This window comes from Hibiscus syriacus, unplaced genomic scaffold (assembly GCF_006381635.1).
Source record: "Hibiscus syriacus cultivar Baekdansim isolate YM2019G1 unplaced genomic scaffold, ASM638163v2 tig00110482_pilon, whole genome shotgun sequence".
Classification (NCBI taxonomy): domain Eukaryota; kingdom Viridiplantae; phylum Streptophyta; class Magnoliopsida; order Malvales; family Malvaceae; genus Hibiscus; species Hibiscus syriacus.
The window spans coordinates 1,183,514-1,198,825 of NW_024062758.1; the positions used below are offsets into that span (position 1 = coordinate 1,183,514).

Sequence of the window (15,312 nt, forward strand, 5' to 3'; positions counted from 1 at the left end):
GAATTTTTCATTAAATAATAACGTCTTTAACTTTGGAAAGGTACAATATTATTTATACACAGTTAATAAATTAAATAATGATATAAATTAATTTATACTAATATATTAACCATTTAATTTATTAATGATTGATAAATTTATATATGCCAGTACATCACATATCAGATTATTAATAATCTTATGAGAATCAAAGATTAAATGGTGAAAAAATTCTAAGGAAGATTAATTAATTTTATTTTAATTATAAGATATAATAAACTTACATTCTTATTGGGAGACGTATCGTTGAGAAATTTATTCACTAAAATCAAGTATATGTCTCACATCGATTAAAATTAATTGGGAAAAAACTTTGGAAGCGGATGATAAAAAAAAGACTGATTAATAAAAATGTGATTAAATAAATGCAGAAAAAAGAGGATATGAAAGTCAAGTGGTAAGTCACAAGGAAGCCAAATGGAAACAACGCCCTTATATTTCTTCACGAGTTTCCTTTAGACTCGCTAACTTCTATTCTTATGTTTTGTTAATAATTTTTTCTTTCACCTTGACAACGATTCTTCATTCATTTCTTCGTCTTTTTTCTTCTTCATGATTTCAAGGTTTTGTCAACTACATCAAAAACGTAAAAAAATATAATAATAATAATAATAATAATAATAATAATAATAATAATAATAATAATAATAATAATAATAATGGCGCTCTTGAGGTTGGGTTCCAAGCCTGAAACATTTCATCGTGAAGGCAACTCTTGGTGAGCTTTTCTTTTCTTCTCTTTTACATTGGGTAATTGTTTTTTTTTTCGAAAAGAAAAATCTTATGTTACTTGGTTTCAGTGTCGGATATATACGAATATGTTGGATTTTTTTTATTTTGATCGTATCTTCTTCGTAGCCGAACATGTTATAACAAGAATGTATATATGATTCTTAGGCTTACATCTCTAGTTCATGAGATTCTAAGATTCAAAAACAGTGAATTGGATTATCAAAAAGTGTGATTTCTTGATGTTTTTTATATTACGGTTCTTCCTTTTATTTTATTTTTCAGGATATGTACATCTGGACTTCCTAATGATGTTGACATTTACATTGGAGAAATGTCTTTCCATCTCCACAAGGTGTGTTACTTCATCTATATATGGTCTTGGAAATGGTTGTTTTTCGAGTTGAGTTGATTCGATTCGTTTTGAATATGGATTACAGTTTCCGTTGCTTTCGAGAAGTGGGATGCTAAGGAAGCTTATTGAAGAATGTTGTACAGGTGATGGAGCGAGTTTTAGTTTGAGGCTTGATGATTTACCAGGTGGAGCCAAAGCTTTTGAGCTTATATCAAAGTTTTGCTATGGCGTTAAAATCGAACTCACTGCACACAACATCGTTAGCGTTCGATGTGCAGCAGAGTACCTCGAGATGACTGATGATAACGGAGATGAGAATCTCGTTTTGCAAACGGAGTTTTTCCTCGAGGAAGTGCTTGGTACTTGGGCGGATTCGATTCGAGCTCTTGAAGCATGTGAAGAAGTTATGCCATATGCTGAAGAGCTTCACATTGTGTCAAGGTGCATCGATTCGTTGGCAATGAAGGCTTGTGAAGATCCGAGTATATACGGATGGCCTTTGGTGGGACGTGAGAGCAAGCAAAGTCCGGAAAATAATGGCTTATGGAACGGAATATCAACCCCAACCAAGACGAAAACTACGGGCGATAATTGGTGGTTCGAAGACGTAACGTTCCTTAGTCTACCGATATATAAAAGACTGATTTTAGCTATTGAATCAAGAGGCACGAGGCCTGAGAGCATTGCTGCATCAGTGGCACACTATGCTAGGAGGTATCTTCCCTTGGTGAATCGACAATCGAGCTTCGACGATGCGAATCAGGGGACAAATATTCCGAAACCTTCAGAAGCTGATCAAAGGGTTCTCCTGGAAGAGATTGTAGGATTAATGCCCAACAAGAAGGGAGTCACATCATCCAAGCTTCTCATTAGACTGCTTCGTACGGCTATGGTACTGCATGCAAGTCCTTCATGCCGAGAAAATTTGGAGAAGAGGGTCGGAGCACAGTTGGATCAAGCTTCACTTGTCGATTTGCTCATACCGAATATGAGTTATTCCGAGACTCTTTACGATGTAAACCGCGTTCAGAGAATTCTTGATCATTTCCTGTTAGTAGAGCAGGCTTCAGCTATAGCCACTCCGGATAACATAGTCGAGGAGGAGCAATTAATGAACAGATCCGATTCATTAGGGCCAATGACAATGGTGGCCCGTCTGGTAGACGGATTTTTAGCAGAAGTAGCGCAGGATGTTAATTTCAAGCTTCCCAAGTTCGAGGCACTTGCTGCTAGAATCCCAGATTATGCTAGACAACTTGATGATGGCCTCTATCATGCAATTGATATACACTTGAAGGTAGTGTTATCTCCCATGGCTGATTTCAATGTTGTTAATTCTTAAGGGTACGAGACCCTGATTAATCCGCAATTTGCAGGCACATCCATGGATTACAGATGGTGAACGAGAGCAACTATGTAGATTGATGAACTGTGAAAAGCTCTCAATCGAAGCCAGCACACATGCAGCTCAGAATGAGAGGCTACCACTTCGAGTAATCGTCCAAGTACTCTTCTTCGAACAATTACGACTACGAACATCGATTTCTGGATGGTTCTTTCTCTCTGATAATCTTGAAAACTCAGCGAAACCTAATGGAAACTTAGGAGTCGAGGGATATGAGTCTCATCCTACCATAGGCTCTGCAGAACATAATGCGACTGATGGCGAGGATGATGTGAAGCATCGTGTTTGTGAGCTCGAAAAGGATTGTTCGAGTATGAAAGAGGAGATCCAGAAGCTGGTGAAGGCCAAGAGAAGTTGGAAGAATTTCACTAGAAGGTTAGGATTTAATAAGTCACAATCTTGTTGTTCGAAAAGATCGAAGCCATCCGATCTTAGAGCCACCCCGTCATCGGTAAACAAACAACAAAACTGTGAAAATATTGAGGTGGTACCTGGAACTTTGAAGGTCATTTAATAGAAAAATACGTTTTATTTTCTGGCATTTGTATCATGATACCTTTTGATGTTATATAAATACAACTAAATCTCGATTCTTTTCAGAATTTTTCATTAGTGCTTATGAGTTTATTACTATTAGAATTAATTATTAGTATTTTATGAGTTGTATTACGATTACGATTAATTATTAGTATTTTATTAGTAACTCTAGAAAATTATTTTGTAGGAATTCTATCATATCTAGGACACTCAATTAAATTTTGTCGAAGAATCGGGTAAAGAAAAATGAAAGAACACAACAATTTTAACGAGGTTTAGCAATGTGTTTACGTCCTCGGTGTCTAGGCGGCGCTAGAAGTTTTATTCAACGTCTCATAGGTTTAGGTTATGTCTCTATTTATAATAAATAAACCCTGGTACATATTTACAAATATAACCATGTACCGTACCACGGGGGCGCGACCCCCACACCCCCAACCCACATAATCGTAACCCCCACTACGAGGCTTTCTTTGTAAGGACATTTGATATTCGCTTCGCTCACTCCGCTCCATCCCCTGTCCTCTTTATTGGTATATTTATGAGCTATACCTAACAAATCTCCACCTTGACGAATATCATGCCCCTTAGGAAACATTCAATGTGAGTTGGGTTATCTTACTTCTTTAACAACTTGAAACATTAAACAAGTTCAAGCAATGCTTGAACTTGTTTGTCGTAACTGGCTTGGTGAACATCAACGGTATTCTCATCAGTATGTACATTCCGAAACAAAATCTCTCCAGATGCAACCAACTCTCTCATCTTGTGAAACCATACATCAATATGCTTAGTTCTAGCACGATATACTTGATTCTTAGCCAAGTGAATAGTACTTTGATTGTCGCAAAGCAACTGAACTCCACCTTGCTGAACACTCAATTCCTTCACTAAACCAGTAAGCCATAAAGCTTCTTTTGCAGCTTCAGCCGCTACCATGTATTCAGCTTCAGTTGTAGATAGTGCCACAACAGATTGAACATTAGACTTCCAACAAATAGGCCCTCCACCAAGAGTAAAGACATACCCTGTTATAGATCTTCTATTATCCAAGTCACCTGCATAGTCTGAATCCACATATCCTACAACCAAAGGATTATCCCGCTGACTACCAAAAATAATTTCATGTCCCACAATACCCTTTAAGTACCGAAAGATCCACTTGACTGCTTCCCAATGTTGCTTACTAGGTTTAGACATGTACTTACAAACTTGACTAACATCATGAGCTATATCAGGACGAGTACATACCATTGTATACATCAAGCAACCAACAGCATTAGAATACATAACCTTTTTCATATCTTCAGGTTTCTTATCTGTCTTAGGGCATTGTTCTGATGAGAGCTTAAAGTGATTCGCCAATGGAGTGCTAACTGGTTTTGCGCTGCTCATCGTAAACCTTTTTAGCATTTTCTCAACATAACCCCGTTGAGATAGCCACGATTTCCTTGAGTCTCTGTCCCTGCAAATTTCCATTCCAAGAATTTTCTTTGCAGCACCTAAATCTTTCATATCAAATTCCTGACTCAATAAAGTTTTCAAACAAATAACATCATCCATGTTCTTCGCAGCAATTAACATATCATCAACATACAGTAACAGAAAAATAAAAGAACCATCATCAAGGCTCTTAATATAGAAATCAATCATACTCACATCACTTGTAGCCAATCTTGATCATATAGGAGTCAAACCGTTTGTACCATTATCTCGGAGACTGCTTCAACTCGTACAAAGATTTTTTTCAATCTGCAAACTAAATGCTCATTTCCAGGTTGAGTGAAACCTTTAGACTACCGCATGTAGATCTGCTCATTTAAATCACCATGTAAAAAAGTAGTTTTCACATCCATCTGCTCTAAATGCAAATCCTAACTAGCCACCAATGCAAGTACTGCTCGGATTGAAGTGTGCCTGACCACAGGAGAAAAAATTTCATCATAATCAACTCCTTTCTGCTGTGAAAAACCCTTTTATACCAAACGAGTCTTGAAATTCTCCCATCTTTTTCTGTTACTGCTGGTTTCTTCTTATACACCCATTTGCAACCAATCGGCTTCTTACCCTCAGGAAGGTGAACTAACTCCCATGTACGATTGTGATTCAAAGACTACATCTCCTCAACCATGGCAACCATCCACTTGTTGTTTTCATGACTAGTAACTGCATCATGAAAAGTAACTGGATCATCACTGCTAACAGTAAGTGCAAAAGAGACCAAGTATTCAAAACCCAATCTGTTCGGAGGCTTTATATTCGTCTGTCTCAACCTGTTTCTAGCGAGACTATAATCCTGCAAATAATCCGTGGCGGAACCACCAGAAGTCGGTTGAGAAGTTTCTGTTTTCTCAACTAGAAACTGCTCGAAATTCACCACTGGCGTGTCTTTTTTCTGCTACAACATGGGATGTTCATAAAAAACTTCTCTACTGATCACAATTTTCTTTGCAATTGGACCCCAGAACTTGAATCCTTTGACACCTTTCTTGTAACCTAGAAAAATGCACTCATTCTATTTTGCATCAAGTTTGGATCTCTTATCAACAGGTACATGTACATAACCAGGACAACCAAAAATTCGTAAGTGATCAAAAGTAACATCATAACCAGTCCATACCTCTTTTGCAACTTTCCCAGACAATGATGCCCTTGGCGATCTATTGATAAGATAACACACCATGTTAACAGCCTCAGCTCAAAAGTGTTTGGGAAGTCCCGCATTCAACCACAAACATCTGGCTCTTTCATTCAACGACATGTTCATCCGTTATGCAACACCATTCTGTTGTGGTGTCTTGCGCACTGTAAAATGTCTCTTAATACCATGCTCCTTACAGAAGTGTAGAAACTGTGAATTTGTGTACTCTGTACCATTTTCAGACCACAAACACTTGATTTTCTTTCTTGTTTGGTTTTCTACCTCAACTTTCCACAGCTTGAACTTCTCAAAAACGTCATACTTATGTTTCAAAAAATACACCCAAAATTTCCGTGAAAAATCATCAATAAAAGTAACATAATACCTAGATCCACCCAAAGTCGATGTTGTAGAAGGCCCCCATACATCAGAATGCACATAATCAAGATTCTCTTCAGTTGTGTGCTTCACAGTCTTGAAACGAACTTTAGTCTATTTACCAAGAACACAATACTTGCAAAAATCGAGCTTACAACTTTTAACACCATGCAACAAATTTATTTTGTGTAATTCAGCCATACCACATTCACAAAGATGAGCAAGACGCATATGCCACAGTTTGGTAGTATAATCACATGACTCAACCGAATGAACTCCACCTATAACGGTACTCCCTAAAAATCTATAAATATTCCCTGCAATCATCTTTCCTTTCATTACAGTCAAAGCTCTTTTAACAATCCGAATGGTTTCCCTATCCTCATCAGCCTTAGGGATAAAACCATTCTTGTGCAAAGTGCCCAAAGAAATCAAATTCTTCTTCAAATCTGGATATGTCAAACACCACTCAACGTCCGAATAGAGTCATCATACATATTAATTCTGACCTCACCAATACCAGCAATATTGCAACATCGATCATCACCCAAATAAACAGAACCAGAATTAATCGACCTGTGTGTCGAAAACAATTCCCTATTTGGCGTGATGTGATAAGAACATTCAGAATCAAGAATCCAAACATCCGTCAATTGAGTCGTTGAAATAAAGAGCATATCACCCTCATTGCAATCAGAATTGTCATCATCGACCACATTCACAGACTTGGATGAGTCATCACGCTTCTCATCAGTATGTTTTTTCAACTTCGGGCAGTCTCGCTTCATATGTCCCGTCTCCTTGCACTTATAACAATGAATTGTCTTCTTATCCCCATATTTGAATCTGAAATTTTGCTTCCCAGACCCTGTCTTCTCTGGCTTCCGTCCACGGTCTCGATTACCCTTGACATATAAGCTATCAACTTGAGAGCTTTCCCATCCATTCTGCTTCTGCTGGTTGTGAGCCAACAAGGCTACAGTAATCTCCTCAACTTTGATAGTCTATTTCCCATATGTAAGAGTAGTCACCATGTGTTTGTAAGAGGGAGGCAACGAACACAACAAAATCATCTCTTTGTCTTCATCATTAATTTTCACATCAAGTCGAGCCAAATCAGAAACGATTTGATTGAAGACATTCACGTGTTGTACCAAATCATGATCGTCATGCATCTTCAGCCCATACAGCTGATGCTTTAGATACAGTTTAGTCGTTAAGGATTTGGACATAAACTGACTTTCCAACTTCCTCCAAATTTCATCTGGAGACGACAGATACATGACGTGATACATGACCTCGTCCGCCAAGCATAATCGTATGGTTCCTGCCGCTCGCTGCTGTAATTCTTCCCAATCTTCCTCCTCTATCGACGCCGGATTTGTAGGTCGCAAAGCCTTCAGGATCCCTTATTGCGCCAACAGATCATTCACCCTTGCTTGCCATAATCCTAAGTTACCATGACCATCAAATTTCACAACTTCGAATTTTGCTCCTGACATCTGATACCAATTGTCGAAGAATCGGGTAAACAAAAATGAAAGAACACAAGAATTTTAATGAGGTTCAGCAATGTGCTTACGTCCTCGGTGCCTAGGCGGTGTTAGAAGTTTTATTCAATGTCTCATAGGTTTAGGTTACATCTCTATTTATAATAAATAAACTCTGGTACATATTTACAAATCGTAACCCCCACTACGAGACTTTCTTTATAAGGACATTTGATGTTTGCTTCGCTCACTCCGCTCCATCCATGTCTTCTTTACCAGTATATTTATGAGTCATACCTAACAAATTTGTATATTACGCTAAGAAATAAAGAAAACATATTTTTAATGAATCCTATTTCTACATGGTATCAGTTGCCAGTGGTCTTGATCTTCTGATTATTTCTGTCACCGTTTTTCTCATCGTTTTTCTCTGTTGATATCGCTATTGTTCCGATCAACAAACCATTGCTTTGCTTTGACGTATATCATTGCCAGTACTCCTTTGCTCACCAAACCGTATTAGCGTCCAATCCTCGTTTGTCGATGTTGCTTTACTCGTTCGTGGAATCTCCCTCTCGTTAATCATGATTAATATTTGAATAAATTAGTTGCAAACCTGTTAATTGGAAGTGTCTTTGAATATGGAATATGTATTTGTAACTCATTGTAATCATGAGAGATCAGGTTTCTAAAATCCTTTAAATGTTCTCTTTGGTACCAAATTTCGATTTCAAATGACTCGTAGAAGACAATGGTTAAACCTAACTTTGCTCGGTTATCTTCTAGTTTTATTTCATGGATTGTTGATTCAGGAGCTAGTGGCCACATGAAGGGAGATATCACTTTCTTTCAGAATTTTATAAAAACAATTTCTTCTTCTAGTGTCCGAACGGCTGATGGTTCCCTTTCATCGATTGCGAGTAGTAGTTCTATTCGAATTAATCAATATATTGTTTTATCTCCTATTCTTTATGTTTTGAATTTGACTTGCAATCTTCTTTCGTTTAGTAAATTGTATTCGGATTTGAATTGCACTTCCTGATTTAACTATGATATTTGCGAATTTCAAAATTTAAGCTCAAGTATGGTGATTGGTACTGCTAAGCATCGTGATAGACTTTACATTCTTGATGCCCCACCTTCAAACCACAAATCCTCTACTAGTATCTTCCTTTATTTCAATATCCCCATCACCTAATGATGTGTCTACTGAGATCGTTTTATGACATTTTAGGTTAGGTCACCCCAATTTTATTTATCTTGCCAAGTTTTTTCATAAACTTTTTATTTATAAAAATCCTGCATCTTTATCTTATGATATTTGTCATCTTGCCAAACACATTCACATCACATATCTTCCTTCTCCATACCATTATTCCAAGCCTTTTTCAATGATATATGGTGACATTGGGGTCCCTCTCGTGTCAAAAGCTTAAATGATGTTCATTGGTTTGTTTTTTTTATTGACGATCATTCTCGTACTACATGGACCTTTCTTATGTGGGATAAATATGAGGCTGTGGATATTTTTACACGTTCCACAATATGATTGAGAACCAATTTCAGAGTTTTATTGACATATTTAAGTCGGATAGAGCAATGAATATTTTTCTCACTCATTGGAGTCTTTCTTTCAGGAAAAGGAATTGTCCATCTCACTTCCTATGTCGATACACCTCAACAAAAAGGGGTTGTTGAACAAAAAAATCGTCATCTTCTTGAGGTAACTCGAGCACTTATTTTTTCCACTCATGTTTCTAAATATCTTTAGAGAGAGACTCTCTTAAATGTCACATATCTCATTAATTGCATGCCCAGTAAAATCCTTGGTTTTAAAAGTTCTCGGGATGTTCTTTCCCAAATTTTCCCACTTTAAACCGTTCACTACTAGTGTTCCTCTTCGTGTCTTTGGTTGTACTATTTTTTTAATGATTATAACCATACTAAGTCTAAACTTGATCCCCGGGCAATCCAATGTGTCTCTGTTGGTTACTTCTCTCTTCAAAAGGGTTATCGGTGTTATTTTCCTTCCACTAAGAAATTGTTTACATCTATGGATGTCACATTCCTTGAATATAAATATTTCTTCTCTAAATCTAAAATACAGGGGGAGAGTGAGTGTAAATTTTAGTTTTTTTCTGGTTAATACTGAACTACACATCAACCTCTCACCCACTAAACCTACCAAAACACAACCACCTTACACCATTATTGCACCTGACATCGAAAACATACACCAAACAATCATTGGAATCTCCAAAAAACACCAAATCCACATAACACCACTATCACACCTGACAATGAAAACATACAGCAAACCATTAACTCGTTAGACTCTTCTAAAACACTAAATCCATCGGTCTCACCACTTATTTCTCAAACCGATCTTCTTACCTACAAACGGCGACCCAAACACATCCTTGTTCTCACATAACCTGTGCAGTGCCAAAAGCCAAAATAGGTCTTAATTCTTTGGAAAATGAAGAAGGCGATCAGAGTAATTAGAAGTTTTGGTTGATACTAGTGAGTTACCAATTGCTCAAAGAAAGGGAGTACGAAAATGCACAACTCATCATATTGATAAATTTGTTTCTTATGGTAAACTAACATATGTTTTTAAGACATTTACAGTTAAGATTGACAACATATGCATTCTACAGACTATAGAAGAAGCTTTAAAATATACCGACTGGAAGAAGACGGTAGAAGAACGTTTTGCTCTCGAAAGCAACAAAACATGGGTAATTATTGATCTTCCTAAAGACAAGAAACTAGTTAGCATCAAAATGGATCTTTACCATGAAATACAAGACAGATGGAAGTGTTGAACGATATAAGGCTAGACTCGTGGCAAAGGGGCTTACTCAGACTCGTGGAGTACACTATCAAGAGACTTTTGCCCCAGTTGCGAAGCTCAATACTGTAATAGTATTATTATCCTTAGCGGTAAATAAGGATTAAATACTTCATCAACTGAATGTTAAAAACGCATTCTTCAATGATAATCTTAAAGAAGAGGTCTATATGCGAATTCCACCAAGGGTATAGGTACAATCTGGAAATCAACAAGTATGTAAATTGTTGAAGTATCTATATGGTCTAAAATAGTCTTCTCATGACTAATTCGACAGATTCATGAAAGTAATTTTGCAAGACAACTATAAGCGATGTCAATTTGACCATACTTTATTTGTCAAAACCACTCCAAATAAGAAAAATACAATATTTATTGTCTACATCGATGACATCATTATCATCACAGGTGATGACTTAGGAGAAATTTAGAAATTGAAGGTGTTGCTATCAAGTGAATTCGAAACCAAAGACTTAGGGACCTTGAGATATTTTTTAGGCATGGAAGTGGCAAGATCGAGAAAAGGGATTGTCATAAACCAACGGAAGTACATTCAAGACTTATTCTCTGAAATCGGAATGACTAATTGCAATTCTTCATAAACTCCCATGGAAACAAATCTAAAGCTTAGGGAAAATGGGAATCCAATAAGGACCAATTTCAAAGGTTAGTTGGTAAACTCATCTATCTGTCACTTACTAGGCCAGACATAACCTTCTCTGTTAGCATTGTGAGTCAATTCATGAATGATCCTAGAGAAAAACATGTGGATATGACATATCAAATTTTGAGGTATTTAAAGATTACACCAGGACATGGAGTAATTTTCAAAAAAACATGAAGATAGAACAATCAAGATTTTCTCTAATTCAAGTTGGGCTGGAGAATTAATAGATAGAAGATCAACTGCAGGTTATTGTTTGTTTATTTGGGGAAACTTGGTGACGTGGAGAAGTAAGAAACAAGTCGTGATTTCCAGAAGTAGTGTTGAAGCAGAATATCATACGATAGCACTCGAAATCTATGAAGGTGTTTGGTTACAAAGACTCCTAACTGAACTAGATGTGTGCAATATAACCTACTTTGAGCTTCAAAGTGATAGTAAGTTAGCTATAAGTATTGCTAAGACACTTCATTGTTGAAAAAGTGAATGGTGGGACAGTAAAACTAAATTATGTCTCTTCAAAAGATCAACTAGTCGATGTCTTGACTAAGGCACTTCCAATGATTAACTTCGATGAGATTACATCCAATCAAGTCTCTCTAATATTTATTTCCCGCCTTGAGAGGAGTGTGAATTATATTACGATTAGGATTAATTATTAATATTTTATGAGTTATATTACGATTAAGATTAGTTATTAATATTTTATTTTACTACTAACTCTAGAAAATTATTTTGTAGGAATTCTATCTATCTAGGACACTCAACTAAACTTGTATAAAAACTACCCTGTTGTAACTTCTCAATTTGCGATAAGAAAAAAGAAAACATATTTTTCATGAATATTATTTCTACGGTACTTCTAGATGATATCGACAGTCAGAATAATCAAATCGGGAAAAAATGAAAGGAATGTTATCAAGCAAGTATATGAAGAGCTTCATTGATGAAAACTTGGTATGTCATAAATGGGAAAACAATCTCAAATAAAGCATTTTGATATCTGGATGTTCCGATCCTGAAATAATAGCCTGGAACTGCAGAAGGGGAGCAGTTTACAAGAGAACAAAGATGAAATAAATACAAACTGCAGGAAAAATTCTTTGTTCCTTTATCATGAAAGAATTAGTAATAATTTTTCGAAATGTTCTAGCAAGGTGGAAGGTCCTTTGGTGGTGGTATGATAGACTCTTCGGGTGATTTCCCATTCTCAACAACAAAGGCCATCTTTAGACCCCACATTGTATGCAGCTCTAGGTGACAATGCATAAACCAAACACCTGCAGAGATAATCCAAAAAACCATAGTTCAACAAGCTCGTATCAATTTTCGATAGGGTCATTTCTGTGGAAATTTACCTGGATTATCAGCTCGGAATCTAATAGCTGTCCATTCTCCAGTTGGCACTCCAACTGTATTTATCTCAGGAGGATCAACGAGGTTGAACTTCGCAGGGTCTTTGGAAGGATCAAAGTTCCCCACGCCATTTCCGACAACGAAAAAATTGAACCCATGAAGATGGAATGGATGTGACTCTACTGTGAGGAGGTTTGTGTCCTGTAATACCAGCTCAATGGTGGAATTGAAAGCCACCTTACTGAGCCTTGTTCCTAATGAAGTGCCGAGATTCGCTGTAAGTGGTGCACCAGTGTAGTTAAAAGGAACCAGAGGTTGGTCGGGGAAGTCGGTTTTGAATACTCCTTTGATGTTGAAATAATGAGACTGCAGAAGACCAACCTTTGGCATCACAAAGGTAATGTTTGTTCAATGAAGCTGTGAGTTGTGTACCATTTTGACAAGTTGAACATGGGTTTGCCCCCAGACCAATTGTGTAAAATAGATGGCGGTCGACTTTAAGTGGGACATTTGCTGGAAATTGAGGGGTGTTTAGGCTTTTAAGTCTTTTGTTATAGCTCAAGGCGACATTGGTGTTGTTTGGTGCAGGTAATTTGGGCATGGATGGGAGAGCTGTGTTTGGGATGCCTTTGTAATGTAGGATTCCTGTAACAGTTTTGTTATCAACAGGAAACGTTGCATCCATGAAAGGCCTGGCTGCCATGAAGTATCAACTTGGAGGCTGATCGGCTTTGATTAGAACATTGGTCGTTTGACCCGGTGCGATTAAGATAACTCTGGTTGTGAAGGGCTTGGTGTAGACTGCATCAATCTCTACAACAGTCATGTTATGACCGGCGATTGAGAAAAACAGTTCATCATTGAGTGCAGCATTGATAATCTGCAACAGATAAGTTTTTCCTGCCTCAACCTCCATTGAAAGCATATCTAGAATCAAAACAAGTCACATTGCTTAACATTAGAATATTGCTTGAAGATGAACATTTCTTAAAAACTGTTTTCTTTTTCTGGTAAAAAGCATGAAGCTACAGCTTACATTTCAAAGAACATGGGAAGAGCGGCCCTGGTTTCCCGTTAATCGTATGAGCATCAGACATTGGCGGTGGCAACCCCAACTTATTGGTTCTGTTAACGAGTGTTTCAACATCTGAATTCCACCATTCCCCTGCATATAAGACTTGTCAGATACCCCATTTCTCCAAATCAAAGAATTTCGAAATATTAGTGACTTTAACCAATTACAAACCTAGGATTATCTTAGTTTCTCTATGAGGTTGAGGGAATGGAAACATTGTTCCCTCTTTCGGCATAATGACAATGGCGCCGTAAACCGTAGCTCGTAGCCACAAAATATGCGCATGCCACCACAGTGTTCATCGTAGTCCCATGACAGTAAAGTCATAGGTGTAGCTATGTCCTGTCTTGATAGGGCATTGTGTTATGTATGCAGGTCCATCAGCCCAACCATTGCGAAACTGCTTTAAGCCATGCCTGCACATGCACAAAAATAATAAATTGATTCAACCATTTCCACATATATACACATATTGTTCATAAAGATAGATATGTATGTAAATGACATACCAATGAATGGAAATGGTATATTCTGCATAGTTTTTAACATTGACGAGAACTCGATCGCCTCTCGAGCATAAATGGTCGGTCCAGAAACCTCGTTCACCGTGACAATCAGTTTCGCATGGCAAAGCCGGCTCACATTCTTGACTCGAATCTGAACCCAGAAGAACAAAGAAAGCAATATAAAGAGTTATATAAAGCCCTTAACCATTCATTACAAAATAAAATTACTACAAATTCAAAAAAAAAAACATTTTTCAAATGCTTATGATTACTATTTTGTGTTGGACTTGGAAGAAAAAAACATTGATACATATAGTGTTGGAAATTGTTGGTAGCTCAGTGTTTTTATTTGATTATGTAAATAAAGCAAATACAAGAGGTACACAAGCCTTGGAAGCAAGTGTTGAAGAAGTTGAGATATCCATGTATTATCTGTTAACTATATGTATAAAAAGAATTACGTGGTTAACAGCTAGGCCTACTCGCAACTCACCAAAAAAATTTTCTTTGCCTTAACATGTTGATTGCTTGGCTGCTGGTTTTGCCTACCGGAGGTTAAGACGGTGGAGATGGTGGGTGATGGATAGCGACCCGGCATTGGGCTAAACTCTCGACATAACGTTCTCGAACAAATTATTTCACGAGATAATGCTCTCCCAAGATTAATTGCTCAAATAGGGTGAAATCTACAGTGTTGGCCGTAGGTCGCCATGTCTTCCCGGCGAGCTATGAGAGAGATTGCATGTGCCATGCACGTTCCAACACGTTGGGCATCCGATACCATCCGACCGAGGCTATCCGAGCGAGCTATGCGAGGGCATCCGAGGGCAAGAGGAATCACGCGAGGAGCATGAGGGAGTGCATGGCGACCTACAAAGTCTCCCGGAGTGCATGGCGACCTACAAGGTCGCCCGGAGGGCATGTCGACCTATGCTTGGGGACGTGCATGGCTGGCCACGTAGTAGGTTGCCCGGAAGGCATGGCGACCTACGGAAGGCATGGCGACCTACAGCCAACAATGTAGATTTCACCCTATTTGAGCAATTAATCTTAAGAGAGTATTATCTCGTGAAATAATTTGTTCGAAAACGTTATGTCGAGAGTTTAGCCCCCGGCATTGGGTGATCAAATTACTGTGGTTTCCTAACATAACCATTAAGTTGGTTACCCTTGATGGATTAAACTGGCTGTTTGTTATATGTATTATCGAGCTGATTTTCATTTAGACAATTGATTTGATTTTTGGGTTTTAATTTTGGGACTTTAATTTGATAAAAAAAAAA

The 15,312-nt window shown here is 37.6% G+C and overlaps 1 protein-coding gene and 1 pseudogene across 1 annotated transcript; one reads left to right on the top strand and one right to left on the bottom strand.

Moving 5' to 3' along the window:
• The first annotated feature begins 698 nt into the window (after positions 1-698).
• Positions 699-3,042, top strand: LOC120128625 (BTB/POZ domain-containing protein At5g03250-like). The gene is made up of 4 exons (XM_039146279.1): positions 699-757; positions 1,054-1,123; positions 1,209-2,420; positions 2,500-3,042. Exons 1-4 carry the CDS (start codon positions 699-701, stop codon positions 3,040-3,042), a joined length of 1,884 nt encoding a protein of 627 aa, XP_039002210.1.
• Positions 3,043-12,115: 9,073 nt separating this feature from the next.
• Positions 12,116-14,627, bottom strand: LOC120128626 (annotated as a pseudogene).
• Positions 14,628-15,312: the final 685 nt, after the last annotated feature.